At 40.2% G+C, this 16703-nt stretch overlaps 1 protein-coding gene across 1 annotated transcript in view; it reads right to left on the reverse strand.

The window, feature by feature from the left end:
• LOC124776735 (glucose dehydrogenase [FAD, quinone]-like) overlaps positions 1–16703 on the reverse strand; it is a 203366-nt gene that overhangs the window by 17247 nt on the left and 169416 nt on the right. Inside the window, exon 8 of the mRNA XM_047251855.1 lies at positions 14760–14920. Coding sequence (XP_047107811.1) covers positions 14760–14920 — 161 coding nt within the window. The remainder of the gene's footprint in view (positions 1–14759; positions 14921–16703) is intronic.

Here is a 16703-nt window from a genome sequence, read left to right on the forward strand (position 1 = left end):
AAAATTAATGAGCAACTTGAAAATCATAAACAAGAAAGTAAGAATGAGTTCAAAGAATTTGGTCATTCCACAGGAGTGTATAGGTAGAAATACAGCTCAACTAAAGGATATCAATCAAAAAATTGGTAGATTAGATGTTCAAGTAGAGTATGTTGATTCTAAAATGAAAGAAATTGAACTTAATTTTAACACTGAATTCAAAAATGTCAAAGATGAGATCACCGAAGATAGGAAAAAAACCACATTGTTTTTGAAAAAGTGCATAGGGAAATAAGTACTGTTGACAAAAATGTAAATAGTTGTATTTCGACTTTGGAAACTAATGTTGATACCAAACTGGTATTTGTTGAAAGCAGTTTTGTTGAACAGGTGAAGACAGCATACAGCAAATTCACAGAAAATGTTTTATTAAGTAACAAGAGAACCAGCACACTAGAAAGTAGTGTTTCTGTTCTGCACAAAAAGGCTGAAGAATTGTCCAATGATATAGTCAACAGAAATCTTATAAACAATGTTGGTACCATGGTTTGAAACATTCCAATAAAGAACTTCACAGAAGAAGGTACTTTACACCCTGTACATTTTCTGTGACATTGCAGAGATAATTTTGTGTGTAATATGAGTGATATTATGAAAATCAAGTTTGTTTCTGGAAGCTGGGCTAATCAGTATACTAATGACAACACAACCTACGCAGATTTTGAGAAAGGATTTTTAGATAGATTTTGGTCAGAGACTGAACAAGCCAGAAAAAAAAGTGAATTTCTCAATGGACCAAATTACAGGGAAGGGCATATTTACATGAAACAGTTTTGCATAAGTAAAGTTAAAAACTTAGCTCATTTGAGCAAACCTCTAGAATCACCCAGATTGAGGCTTTAAAAAGGAGGTTACTAGTTGAGGCACAGTGGGACCTAGACTATGGGCCAGATGACACAATAGACCAGTTTTTGAAACCATCTTCTTCTTTTAGTGTTGAACTCTGAATTTGGTTTGCAGCGGAGTGCCATTCCTCTGTCTGCCTTCCTCTTCATTTCCACGTACGTGTTACATCCAATGTCACTCATGATCTGTTGCATGTGTGATGTCCTTGGTCGCCTCTGCCAATTCCTTCCCTCAGTAGCTTCTTCTGATATTGTTCCAATGATGTTGTTGTGTCTTAGTATGTGCCCTATAAGTTTGTCTCTTCTTGTCTGGATGAGCCTCCTGTACTCTTCTAAGCACCTCTTGTTACTTTGTCTCTATGGCTGATCTTCATCATCCTTCTATAGCACCACATTTCCAGGGCCTCTTCTCTCTTCTCTTCCCATTGTCCGTGTTTCACATCCGTATAGGGACAAACTCCAAACAAAAGCTTTCATGATACGTTTATTTTCCAATTGATGTTCTTGCTAGTAAGTTCCTCCTCAGATTAAAAGCAATTTTGGCCTGTTGTATTCTGCTCACAATTTCTTTCCAGCTTCTACCATCCCTTGTGATTTTGCTTCCCAGGTAGGTCAACTCCTCTATCACTTCCAGCTCCTCTCTTCCAATTCTCATTCTTAGAGGTTCATATTCTGCTTCTGTAGTGCATACCATCACTTTAGTCTTTTTCTTGTTTATTCTCATTCCACATTGATTGCATAGAATCCTTTTTATTATTCTGAGGACTTCCTCTAGATCTTATTTTGCCACTGTGACTATGGCAATACCACTTCATAACACAGCATGTCTATCTTCTGCCCATTATTTTTGAAGCCCACTTCAGTAGTTTATCGAACTTGGTCTATAGTTTTCTAGATGTAAGCACTGAATATAAGAGGGGAGAGAGAGCACACCCTTGTCTTACCCCTTTTGTAGTATTTGCTTCTTGTTCCTGCTGACAGTTCCTAATCACTGCCACCTCATTCTTATAGAAACTGAGTATCACACAGATGTCTTTGTAATTCATTCCACTTTTCCTCAGAACTGTGAACATCTCTTGCCAGATAACATTATCAAATACCTTTTCCAGGTCTACAAAGGCAATATAAATTGGTTTATTTTTCTGGAATTGCTTTTCGATAAGGAGTCTCAGTGTAGAATCACTTGTCTTGTTCCCAATCCCCTTCTGACACCAAACCGATCTTCACTCAGCATGTCCTCCACCTTCTTTTCAATTCTCTTCTGAATTATTTTTATGAGCATTTTTTATGCATGTGATATTAGGCTTAAAGTTTGGTACTGTTCCCATTTTGTAGCTGCTGCCTTCTTTGGTACAGGAACAATGATGCATTTCTGGAAGTCTGTCAGTATCTCTCCTGTATATCTAAAAACAAAGATGATGTGACTTACCAAACGAAAGCGCTGGCACGTCGATGTGTGTATGTTTGTGTTTGTTTGTGTGCCTATCGACGTGCCAGCGCTTTCGTTTGGTAAGTCACATCATCTTTGTTTTTAGGTATATTTTTCCCACTTGGAATGTTTCCCTCTATTATATTAGTATCTCTCCTGTGTTACAGATAGACCTAATGTGTTTAAGCAGTATCATTGTTATGCTGTCACCAGCATTCTTCATTAGTTCTGCAGGGATGCTATCAATACCTGTTGCTCTGTTGCCCGTAGTTCTTTTAGAGCTTTTCAAATTCTTCTTGCAGAATTTCATATCCCTTGTTATCTTCATCTAGTTGCTCTTCTTTTCCTGTTACTTCCTCTGAAAGAGGTGTTCCGGCATAGAACTCCTCAATGTATTCTTTCGATCTCTTCACCATGTTTTCACCAAACAGCATTTTCCCCTCTTTATTTTCTATTGCACCTGAGAGTGTTGTTTTACATTTGTTAAAAAATTTATTTGCTGTTCTGTAGGATAAATCAGTTTTTGAAACAGGTAGATAAATTAGATAGAGTTTTTGAAAATCAGTGAAGTACAACCACACAAAGCACAAATATTTTGAAAGAGGTAGAAATCAAGATTGGCACTGTAATAATAGCAGCAAAAGGGAACATAGTAAACACAATGGAAACAATTATCATCAGAATGAACACAATAGAGCAAATGGTAACAATTTTCATTCTGGAAAGCAACATGGTAATAGTTGCAGGAAAAAAAGTCAAATGTATCTATTAAGTAAAAAGAGAATGAAAGAAAGAAAAACTGTAGAAACAAAATGTTTTCTACCATTTGTGAAGAACTATGTAGTTATAGGTTTCCATAAATTTTTGCACAAACAATTTCAAATGTGGTAACTTATTATTTTTGCTTATGCTGTATTACTTCTATACAGAATGTAAAGAAGTCATGATTTTGTTTTATTATGTTCTTTCATGAAAAGTAATTCGCTTTTTTAAGGTGTTATTTGTCAATGTTTAGAGTAATGTTTTAACTAAATAATCATTTGAAAAGCTGAAGCTTTAAGTATGAATCTCAGTCAACCCCTCAGCATTTCTTCAGTTCTTATATAACTTTCTTTGTGTTATATAATGAATTAGTACTTGTCAAACAATGGAAAATCCAGAATGGAATGTAACAATATTAGAGAAGGAAAGTTGCTACTCACCATATAGGGGAGATACTGAGTCGCAAGAGGCACAACAAAAAGTTTCACACAATTATAGGTTTCAGCCATTAAGGCCTTTGTCAGCAATAGACACACACAAACACACACACACACACACACACACACACACACACACACACACACACACACACACAAACGCAACTTGCACACACATCTGCAGTCTCAGATAACTGAAACCATCTTGCGAGCAGCAGCATCAGTGCATGGTAGGAGTGGCGACTGGGTAGGGGTAAGGAGGAGGCTGGGGCGGGGAGAGGGAGGGATAGTATGGTGGGGGTGGCGGACAATTAAGTGCTGCAGTTTAGACGGAGGGCAGGAGAGAAGGTGGGGAGAGTGGGGGGAGGAAGTAGTGGAAAGGAGAGAAAAAAAAGAAATTAAAAGACTGGGTGTGCTGGTGAAATGATGGCTGTGTAGTGCTGGAATGGGAACAGGGAGGGGGCTGGATGGATGAGGACAGTGACTAACGAAGGTTGAGACCAGGAGGGTTACGGGAATGTAGGATGTATTGCAGGGGAAGATCCCACCTGTGAAATTCAGAAAAGCTGGTGTTGGTGGGAAGGATGCATATGGCGCAGGCTGTGAAGCAGTCATTGAGATGAGTGATATCACATTTGACAGCGTGTTCAGCAATAGGGGGGTCCACTTGTTTTTTGGCCACAGTTTGTCGGTGGCCATTCATGTGGACAGACAGCTTGTTGGTTGCAGCTCAGCTCGTAAATCACATGACTGGTTTCACAGATAGCCCTGCCTTTGATGGGACAGGTGATGTTAGTGACTGGACTGGAGTAGATGGTGGTAGGAGGATGTATGGGACAGGTCTTCCATCTAGGTCTATTACAGGGGTATGAGTCATGAGGTAAGGTATTGGGAGCAGCGGTTGTGTAAGGATGGACGAGTATATTGTGAAGGTTTCTGAATCACATTCTCAGCCAGGGTTTCGATTACCTCTCGTCATGCCCTGAAACGAGAAATGTCCTGTCCACTGTCCTTCCCACCCCTCCTACAGTGGTATTCTGCTGTCCACCGAACGTTCGCAATATACTCGTCCATTCTTACAAAAGCCCTGCTCTCAATCCCTTACCTCGTGGCTCATACCCCTGTAATAGACCTAGATGCAAGACCTGCCCCATACATCCTCCTACCACCACCTACTTCAGTCCAGTCACTAACAGTACCTATCCCATCAAAGGCAGGGCTACCTGTGAAACCAGTCATGTGATTTACAAGCTGAGCTGCAACTACTATGCTGCATTCTATGTAGGCATGACAACCAACAAGCCATCTGTCCGCATGTATGGCCACCGACAAATTTTGGCCAAAAGACAAGTGGACCACCCTGCTGCTGAACACGCTGTCAAACATGATCTCTCTCATCTCAATGACTGCTTCACAGCCTGTGCCATATGCATCCTTCTCACCAACACCAGCTTTACTGAATTGTGCAGGTGGGAACTTTCACTGCACTACATCCTACATTCCCGTAACCCTCCTGGTCTCAACATTCATTAGTCACTGTCCTCACCCATCCAGCCCCTTCCCTGTTGCCATTCCAGCACTATACAGCCATCATTTCACCGCCACACCTAGTCATTTAATTTCTTTTTATTTCTCTTCTTTCCGCTACTTCCTGCCCCACAACAACAACAACAACAACAACTTGCAAATGAGATGGAGAGAATGTTGGATCCTAGTAATGGATGACAAAAATAAATAAATAAGTAAACTCAGAAATGGGCTTAAAATCTGACAAACACTATTTTCCAAAGTGACATACCTGATGATGATGTAAGGTATTATGAAAGACACATACGTATTAGTGAAAAATGTAAGAGACATTGTAAAATGTTGATGCAAAAACATTTCATTTGTGTTCTAAGCAAAAGGAAAAAGTTCCTAACCAAGCACATTAATTTTGTTCTGTGATCAAGAGTATTTTTCTATATTCTCTTTAAAGCACTTCAATAACTCTATGTGAACTAAAATGTTTTCTTTTGGTCCTAGAGCATCACCAATCAATAACATTTCACTAATTGAAAAAATGGCTCTGAGCACTATGGGACTTAACATCTGTGGTCATCAGTCCCCTAGAACTTAGAACTACTTAAACCTAACTAACCTAAGGACATCACACACATCCATGCCCGAGGCAGGATTCGAACCTGCGACCGTAGCAGTCGCGCGGTTCCGGACTGAGCGCCTAGAACCGCTAGACCACCGTGGCCGGCTTTCACTAATTGAAGACAGATTTATAAATGTTGGTATATAAAGGGCACTTTCCCGCGAAAGGCAAAGGTCCCGAGTTCAAGTCTCGGTCCGGCACACAGTTTTAATCTGCCAGGAAGTTTCCGTACAGAATCTCAAAATTTTAAACATGGCTGAAGCAGCAACTGTTAAAAATCTTCATGGTAAATGATAACAGCCAAACAGTTGTAGGATAAAAAAATAAATCTTTATCCTGATACTGTTTGGCTGTTATCACTTACCGTCAGTCAGTACAGAATCTGGGATGTGGAGATTTGTTCAATTTTATTGTACAGAAAGTTCTAGTTGAGAATTATGAATTATTTAGGAATAAAGGAGATGACTCACTGAAAGGCAGAAGCTCTGCATTGGGGAGAAGCATCTAGAGGCTCATGGGAGAGTGGAGAGCCACATGTGGGCTAGCTGGTGCTGCAGATAGAGGGGGCAGGTGGCAGACAGCTCGGCATGCCATGTTGCAGACTAGGGCATGAGATGGTAGCATACAACTAGCTGACACAAACTAGGTGGGGGTACTGGGACAGGGGATGGTGTGCGATGGAGAGGGTCCAGATGGCACAGATTGTGAACGAGCCATTGAAATCCCACGTGTTGTGCTCTGCTGCATGTTGTGCCACTGGGTCATCTTCCTTGTTTTTGGCAACTGGTTGGCAATGGACATTCATTCTGGCTGATAGCTGGTTGGTTGTCATAACAATGCTAAACACTGTGCAGTGGTTGCAGCGGATCTGGTACATGACATGGCTGCTTTCACAGATGGCACAGCCTCTGGTGGGTAGGATAAGCCTGTGACAGGACTGGACAGGAAGATGCTGGGTGGGTGGATTGGGCAGGTCTTGCATTTGGGTCTTCCACAAGGGTATGATCCCTGTGGCAGGGAACTGAGAATGAAATTTTCATACATTATTATACCGCCTAGTGGCTCCCTTCCATCTAAACCTCATATTGTCTGTCCATCGTTACTGTCTTCTTTACCTAGCTGATCTCTATTGTCCCTCCATTTCTTTCTCTTATGTTTCTTCCCTCTTGCCTTTATGACACACTCTGTGACAGCCACGACACACATGGTTGCAAGCAACTTTTGTTACACCCTATAGTTACAGTCGCACCTATTATGACGGTCACGCACGCAACGCAACGTGCCATGTGACTCCCGATAACAACATAACACACTTACAGCAACACAAAATCGTTTCCTCCCTCACATATCACACCTGATCTGTCTGTCTTTGTTTCCTCTTTATCTCTTATGTATGTTGATAAATCACATGTCATCAAATTTATTTTGCGCGCATGACAATATGTGGAGATGAGATATAAGTCAGTCACAATACTACCCCCTGACCCCAACACAAATCCTTTCCCTCCTTATACGTATAAACATTATTGAACTCTCCTTGTAAGCTTTACCAGCCACTTTCAACACCAACTTCCTTCCCCAGTGTTCCCTCCCCCCTTCCCCGGCAATGCAATGGACCCCTGCTTTGTTTATCTGCATCAGTTTAGAAAAGTTTCCCTATTCCTGGCCAAAACCCTGTCCCATATCTTGTCCCTTAAATGCTGCCCAATCCATAAAATCCCCCCACATGGCCTAACTGCAAAAATCCCTATTTCTGGATCCCACCACTTTTTCCACAATGACCATCACCTTTTCAGATGCCGCCAGTCCCTTTTGCTCATAAACCTGGTTCTACAAAACTTGTCTCCATGGCACAGGCATCCTTGAACCACTTCCACTCCCTCTGCAAAATACTGTTACTGTGCAACCCAACTACCTACACCTCACCACCCAAATTAAAATCCTGACAATCCAACACCTAGAACAACATTCCAAACACAACCTCCACATATTATCCAGCCTGCTAAAATCCTACTCTCACCTTGGCGCACCACTATACAACCCCAAACCTACTCGCGGTGTTCCTCCTCCTCAACCCCTCATAGCACCCAGACTCTGCCTGACTGAACTTTTCAACCTCCAACATTCTCCAAATCCCCTACCAACACTCCATGACATCCAGAATCAAAACAATCTCAGAACATTGTTGTTAACCTCTCCACCAAAATCTTCAGCCCCACAGTAGTTTCACTCCTATTCAAAGGCCTCAGATTCAGCCTTGCTCCCAGGTTTAACCATCTTGGTCTTGTGAAAGACCTACTCTCCATCTTCTGCTCTCTATAGTGAGAACATTTCTTTGCCATCAAACCCGCCAACCAAAGCAAACCTGAGCCTAGCATTGAATTTTCCCTGTCCCAATTCGTATCACCATCAAACTGTCACCCTCCCACACACTCACAACACCATTCCCTGGTCACATTCCAGGAATTCCTAACTTCCAATTTGATCTATTCATCCTTCCCCAGGTCCCTCCCCTAGAACAACAACCTTTCCGCAGAAGAAAGGACTGCCCCACACTGCCTGCTCCTGGCAGATAAAGGTTCCATCACTGTTGTGATGAACCAGAGTGACTACCTGGTAGAGGGCCTCTGCCAGTTGTCTGACATCTCCACCTATAAGCTCAGACAAAGTGACCCAATCCTAGAAGTCCAACAGAACCTCCAATCCCTGCTGAAATCCATAGGCCCTTCCCAGAACCTCCCCCCAGAATCCACCTCCCTTCTCACCCCAACAACAGCCCACACACCCACCTTCTACATGCTCCCCAAAATGCACAAACCTAACAATACTCGGCACCCCATTGTGCCCCCACTGAAAGAATCTCAGCCCTTGTTGACCAACATCTGCAACCACTTGTCCAAAACCAACCTCGCACATTAAAGATACCAACTACTTCCATCCCTACACCCTTATCTCCTGGGTCCCTACTCGTAACTGTAGATGCAGCCTCCTTACACATCAACTTCTCTCATGCCCATGGCCTTGTTGTATTTGAACACTACCTCTCTCAACACCATGCAGTTTCCAAACCCACCACTTCATTCCTCGTTTAACTAACCAACTACATCCTAGCCTATAACTACTTCATCTTTGAAGGAAAAGTATACAAAAAAAATTGTAGCACAGCCATAGGCACCTGCATGGCACCCTCTTCATCGGCCACCTAGAGGAAACATTCCTAGCTTCCCAAAACTCTGAACCCCTTGGGTGATTGATGATATCTTTGTAATCCGCACCCAAGGCCAAAACACCTTATCCTCACTCCTCCACAATCTCAACACCTTCTCTCCCATTCACTTCACCTGTTTTCTTCCACCCATTGTGCCACTTTCCTTGATGTTGATCTCCTCCTTTCAAATGGCTTCATCTACACCACAGTCCACATCAAACCCACCAATCACCAACAGTATTTGCACTTAGCAAGCTGCCACCCCTTCCACACCAAAAAGTCCCACCCATACAGCCCGGCCACCCATGGCAAATGCATACATCAGCAGTGATGAGAATTCCCTCGCACAGTATGCTGAAGGCCTCACACACACCTGATCCTCACATCAATCCCAAGAACTAACCATTACGGAGCGCCCTCCTTGTCACTCAATACCTCCCAGGACTGAAATGACTGAACTACGTCCTTCATCAGGGCTTTGATTATCTAATCATCATGCCTTGAAATGAGGGACATCCTACCCAAGTTCTGCTGCCCACCCAACCTCCACAACATCATTGTCCATCCCTAAGCCACTCCTACACCCAATACCCTGCCACAGGGATCATACCCATGTCGAAGACCCAGATGTAAGACCTGCCCTATCCACCCGCCCAGCACCTCCTACTCCAGTCCAGGCTGGGCTGCCTGTGAAAGCAACCATGTCTCATACCACATCTGCTGCAACCACTGCACAGCATTTTACATTGGTATGACAACCAACCAGCTGTCAACAAGAATGAGTGTCCACCAACAAACTGTTGCCAAAAACAAGGTGGACCACCCAGTAGCACAACATGCAGCAGAGCACAACATGTGAGATTTCAATGGCTGCTTCACAACCTGTGTCATCTGGATCATGCCCACCACCCCACCAGCTTTGCTGAGCTGCAGATGGAAGCCGTTCTTACAGCACATCCTTCACTCTTGTAACCTCCCTGGCCTAAATCTTAGGTAACTCACTGTCCCCTCACAACCCTCCCAATAGTGCGTGCGTGTGTGTGTGTGTGTGTGTGTGTGTGTGTGTGTGTGTGTGTGTGTGAACACCAACACCATCCCTGTATCAGTACCCCTGGCCACTTTGTGTCAGCTAGTTGAGTGCTGCCATCTTACGTGCTAGTCTGTGAAATTGCATGCCCCGCCATCTGCCACCTGGCCCCTCTACCTGCACCCCCCTCTAGCCCACAGACAGCTCCCCACACTTTCACGAACTGCTAGACGCTTCCCCCCAACCCCTTCCCTCCCTGCAACCCACCTCTCTCAATCCACTAGTCCTCCCCACCCTGCACCACCACCTGACCCCAATACATTCACCGTGGGCCAGGAAAGAGCTGGCAGTTGAATGAGCACAAGGTAGGGAGACAGGTGTGTGCATGTGCATGAATGCGTGTGTGTATGTATGCATGTTTCTCCTACAAGCTTGTAAAAGGAATTTCAAGCTAGCAAAGCTCTGTATCTTTTGTTTGTGTATCTACTGACAATGCAGCATTTCTGCCTTCTGTTGAATTGTCTTGTTTATTCCTAAATGATTTGTTCAATTTTAGCAGTTTCAGCTGTTTCTCAACACCACTGACACTAACAAATGTACCACTCATCTTTTCAGTGCTGAAAAAGTGAAATTGGGCCAATAATACTGAGCTTTCCCTTTTGTGTATTGGCCATTATGAAAAGCCATTAGGAAAAAAAATGGTGCCTTATCCTATGTGTCAGTATAATTTCAAAGACTCTTGCAAAAAGGTTAACATCATCAGAAATATATACATGCATTTGTTAACAACAGCAACAAAAGCAGGATATTATTCATCCATAAACATGCTATTAAGACCTTGTCACAAAAATACACACTGTGCATATGATCATTTCTCTATGCAATGGAATTACATGCAGGTAGAGCACAGCTGTCTTAACAGCTGAAAGCTACAATGGACAGTGTCATTTTCTGTAAAGCATGTGGTAACGGGTAATGGAAAACTACCAATACAAGGCACAATGTGATATTCTTCAAACAGTTACGAAAGGAAGAATTATTTCATTTTATTGGAAATGAGTTAACAAAACTGTGGAAGGATACCCTCTCATCTGTGACACACAAGAATGTGAAACAGCTTGGAGACTTTACTAGCTGGAATGAGACTATCAGTGTCTCTCTCTCTCTCTCTCTCTCTCTCTCTCTCTCTCTCTCTCTCTCTCTCTCTCTCTCTCTCCCCCCCCCCCCCCCCCCCCTCCCTCTCCCCGTTAAATTTTAATGTCCAACCATCCTATTTAGGTTTTCTCTGATTTTCATAAATTGCTCCAGGCAAATGCCATGGTTGTTATTTTGAAAGGGCATGGTTGATTACCTTCCTTGAAGCAAGCATTCTGAGCTTGTGTGACATCTCTAATAACCTTGTTATCAATTGGATGTTAAACAATAACCTTCCATTTTTTTTGTATGTGGGTGTACTAGAAAGCTGCTTTATGCCAATAATTTTATACAATTTATACAGTGACAACACCATTTGACAATGAGACAAAATTTTCCAACTGGTTTTTACAATGACATGAATAGTGACAATTTAACTTAGGCATTCATATCTGTGGACAATCAAACAATATATTACAACTCTGAATATGCATTATAACAAAAACTCTTGAATTACAGACACTAATTAAAAATATAATTGTGGTCATTGCAAATGCAATATAAGCTGGTCATTAATAACAAACTTATTGAAAATGTTGACAATTTTACCTCCCTCGTACATTAAATACAAAATTCAGAAATTCACCAAAAATTGTGGTGTAATAAGTGGACACACAAAATAAGAAAAGGAAGGAAATGCTGCTGATATTTAAAAGTCCATAGAGTGGCATATATGGTGCTGAAACATGGATCTATACTAGCAAGGGAAAAAGTTGAACCCAAGTGACACAAACATGTTTCTTTGATTGGTTGTGGGTGTAATGAGAAAAGATAAAAGATATAGTGAATATATGTGATGACTGCTCAATATCTACAGACTAAGTCTGTGGATTGCAGTCCCAGTCAGCATTCCAGATGAACAACACAAAACTGTTAGACCTATGAAAGAATGCAACATAAGAGATCTTAGAACTAGATTAAGGTCAGTTAACTGGAATGACATCTTATACAAAGATATGTGTGTGAATAACACAAGCAAATTATTTATACAGGAAATTGCAAGAATATTTGATGAGTGTTGTCCCAGATTAGTAAAAAAAACAGAATAATAACCAAGCTCATAAACCACAGAGACTAAATAATTGGTTCACACCATACCTCAACAGCATCAGGATTATGCTTCTTATGTTTAAGGACAGATCTCATAACATCAGCAAGGATAAAGAGATGTACATTAGAATAAGAAAAATTTATAGATCTGAAATAAGCTTGGCAAAACATAGGGCGAATGATAACTATATTCTTAAATCTAGAAACAGTTGTAAAGCTGACTGGGAAGTAATTAAAAGTGAAATAAATAGACCAACAACTCAACTAGCTATATCCTTAGCCCCAGATATCTTAAACTCACACTTTGTTAATTTCAGTTTACAGCAAGATTTGTTTCCCCCCCAAAGCCATGCTTGATGTTAAAACTCTTTTAGGTTTAAATAAGAATGTAGTTCATAAATTCTGCTGGGCAACAGTAACTGAAAATGATGTTAGCAAAGCAATAGACAAACTAAGTAGTTTCAGAGCAGAGCACTTCTGTGGTCTGTCAAACTTTGTCATAAAGAAGTTATCAAGTGATCTTCTGTCCCCTCTAACCACTCTCATTAACCGTATATTACAGCAAGGGATTTTCCCCGACTGTTTGAAAATAGCAGTAACTATTCCCATATTTAAGAAAGGAGATAAATCAAATCCAAGTAACTATCGCCCTATCTCATTAATCCCAATAATATCTAAAATAATCGAAGACTGTTTTCACCAACAAATGAATCACTATTTTGAGAGGAATAACTTGTTAAGTAACTCACAGCATGGATTCGGGTCTAAACTATCCACAGTTAAAGCAGTTGAACATATTGTTAGTGATATATATGATGGCTTTGAAAACAAATTAATCTCTTGTGCTACTCTCCTAGACCTGAGGAAAGCATTTGACACTGTATCTCATAGTACTTTGATCATGAAATTAAGACACTATGGCATGGAAGAGGACACCCTGAAATTATTAGAATCCTACTTAAACAACAGAGTACAATTTGTTAGTGTAAATGGGCGGCTGTCAAACCTACAAACAATAAAAAGAGATGTACCACAGGGCTCCATACTTGGGCCCTTCCTGTTTGTAGTGTATGTTAATGATATCCCACAGTATTTACCCCGTAAAACAGTCCTCTATGTGGACGATACAACTTTTATCAATTCAGGAAAGACCCTTGAATCTGTACGAGAAAAAAATATTATAATATTTGAAAAATCGGTTCATTGGTTTAGTGCAAACTCCCTATACATAAATGAAACAAAAATTGAGGAAATATTCTTTAATTTGAAGGTATCAAACAAAGAAAATAAGCCTGTTAAACTGTTAGGAATGATGATTGACCAGAAACTTAGCTGGGATAAACATATCATATACGTCTGTTCTAAACTTGCATGTGCTATGTTCCTACTTTATAAGCCTAGGAATAATGTCAGCCAAAACTTACTGCTGCATTCATATTTTTCTTATATCCACCCCCATCTTTCATATGGTATTCTGCTCTGGGGAAATTCTCCCAGTTCAGTATAAATTTTTAGATGCCAAACAGTTCCTTGTTTGTACATCTATTATTGCTTATTACACGTAAAAGAAAACATAGTTCAATATCCCCTTAGGTCATCTGTCCACACCCATAATACAGGACGAAACCACACAATTGATCTGCCATACTCTAGATTGTCCAAGATACATAATAGTTATAAATATGTAGGCCTCGAACTGTTTAATATGCTCCCTAAAATTGTACAAACAGTACCTAAAAATAAATTTAAGACAACATTGGGCCAATGGCTCAAAGGTAAAGCATTTTACTCAGTTGATGAATATAAAGATTGTAATATGGCAGATTTGCTGTTTCAACATAGAGAAAGGTACCTCTGCCTGTAGTGGGACCTAAATTTGGAAAAACAATATCTAACATATAGGCATACACCTATTTTGAGTGCTCTATATTTGTATCAATGTCTTAGGATAATGACATAGTGTTATCAACATGTATATGATAATGATAAAGTGTCACTAACATGAATACTCCCCGCTGAATATAAATTTGTATAATGTTTTCTTTTTTATTGTGAAATTAACACTATATAAAATTCCAAATGTGTGCTATTGTACTACACTAACATTCGTATGATTTAGATATACGTTGTTATGAGAATATAACCATCTTTATACTGTAATTAAACTTATTGTTGAAGCCCATTGTATAAGAAAATATTGAATGGCTAATAAAGATTCTTATTCTTATTCTTAAACTATGAAATCATTAACTATGGCCAGAGGTGGAATTCTAAAGTAGAAGAGATGAGTGGGGAGATTGATCTAATCACAAGATCAATCTCTAATGTCAATAATAAGTGACTTTCATTTTGAAGCATTTACCACATCAGTAGAGATGACGACAAACAGACTGTTGTAAAGCAAAAACTGTTCATATACTGTCAGATCCTGCTTTTTAATTGCTTAAGATCACTAATATATAGGCAAATTAGCCACAAGTGATCAGTAATTAATGACATAAACATGAAAAGTAAGAAAAGCACATCTGGGTGATAAGAAATAACAAAGAAAGTAAATTATAAGTAGTGTAGCAATGGAAACCTAAAGCCAGTTTCAATAAAATAGAAGACTATTACTATTGTTACCATGTCATTGATATTTAGCGCTCTCTTCATATGAATGCCCCCGTCACTAGAAACACCCATTGGCATTGCCATCAGCTGAATGTCTGGCCAGTCAGTTGTAGAGCCTAAAGCCCTTGTTTGTAGCAAAGCAAGTGCTTCACATCCAGGTGTTGATAATGGGCCTATAATATAAAATAAGGTATGTGATAAGGCTGTATTTATTAATTAATACTTTTGTGAAGGAGGGAATAAAGACAATATTCTGAGAAGCACCACAAAGAGACAGAAAAGGCCACCTCTGTCATGACTGTACGACTGTTGAATAGACAATATGGACACACATTCTGTATATTCACTTCTCAGGCACAAATATAAAGGAAGAAATTTAAATTTAGAAAATTGATCGAAAATGTGTCAAATTACTTCTTATCCAAGTACTAGAGGGCACAGTAGCACAAAATCAAAATACAATTTCTAAATATTAATTACTTAAAAATCTAAGTTTTTAACAGTTGTAACCTACAATTTTTATTTTGTTTTGATAACTTTACTGCTACTGGCTGTTTTACAGAATACAAAAAAAGATAAGAAATAAATATCTTTCAGAGCCATAACTAGGTAAAGTATGGAGTTATAAAGAGCAGCAAATTTTCTGTTTTAAATCACAGCTACTTTTTAACTGCCTATGATAACTAGTCACAAATGTTAGCACTTCAACTTCCATTTAGTTAGTTGGTTTGGGGAAGGGTACCAAACAGCGAGGTCATTGGTCCCATCAGGTTAGGGAAGGACAGAGAAGGAAGTCGGCCATGCCCTTTCAAAGGAACCATTCAGGCACTTGCCTGAAGTGATTCAGGGAAATCACGGAAAACCTCGATAAGGATGGCCGGATGCATGTTTGAACTGTCATCATCCCAAATGCGAGTCGAGTGTGCTAAACACTGCGACACCTCACTCGGTGACAACTACCATTTATAACTGACTATGCAGCATAATCAGTTTTGAGAATTAGGAGACACAATGTGTTATTTTATATCATTTTAATTGATTCAACATGGGTTCATTGATTATATAATGGCTGAGTGACAATAATAATAATAATCTTTGTTCTATCTCATGGCTAAAAACAGATATAATAAATAATGTCTTACATGTCTGCAATGGTACAAAGAGCATGTGTTCCCAGATGATGTTATGATCTGGGGAGATACAAATGAAGTCCAAGAAAAATGGAAGATATGGAATGATCTTTTTGAGGAGTTTGGTATCAAAGTCAGTGAATCAAAGACTGTAGCCATAAAGGTCAGCAGACAAGGAGAACAGCCTGAGTTACAGCTGAATGGAAGACTCCTGGAGAATGTACAACACTTCCCATCTTCGAGCTGTGAGATAGATTGCAAAAACTTAATGCAAACTGAAATTCTAAACTGCACATATAAGCACACTTAAGTCTTACAACAAAGTAAGATGCCTACTTTGGGACAACCAGATACCACACAAGGCAAAACTAGGCATCTTCAGTACCTACTATATTACAATTTTGACCTACTCACTGGAGACCAGTGACCAGTGCTCAGAGAAAGAGAGAGAGAGAGAGAGAGAGAGAGAATAATCAGGCCAAAGCTGTTAAAACAAAGTTTGTTGTATCTATGCCGAGGCAATAAAAAAAAAGGATATGCTAAGGAACGAAAAGAACGAAATGGATGCAGATGTGAAACTGTGTACTGGGAAAACTCTACCAATTTCCATTAAGGTGGTAGGGTTATGAAAGAGATGGAAGCAACCAGGATACCCATGAAATTCCTTGAAATGGTTAGAATGGAAGAAGATATGTTGGATGTCCAGAAGACATCACTGAAAGTGGTCTCCTTTGGAATCCATGAGTAAGAGCGGTAAAAGTATAAAGAAAGTTGCAAGAGACCTGTCATAATAAGTCGGAAACTAGAGTCATCTGATGATGATGAT

This window comes from Schistocerca piceifrons, chromosome 2 (assembly GCF_021461385.2).
Source record: "Schistocerca piceifrons isolate TAMUIC-IGC-003096 chromosome 2, iqSchPice1.1, whole genome shotgun sequence".
NCBI lineage: Eukaryota > Metazoa > Arthropoda > Insecta > Orthoptera > Acrididae > Schistocerca > Schistocerca piceifrons.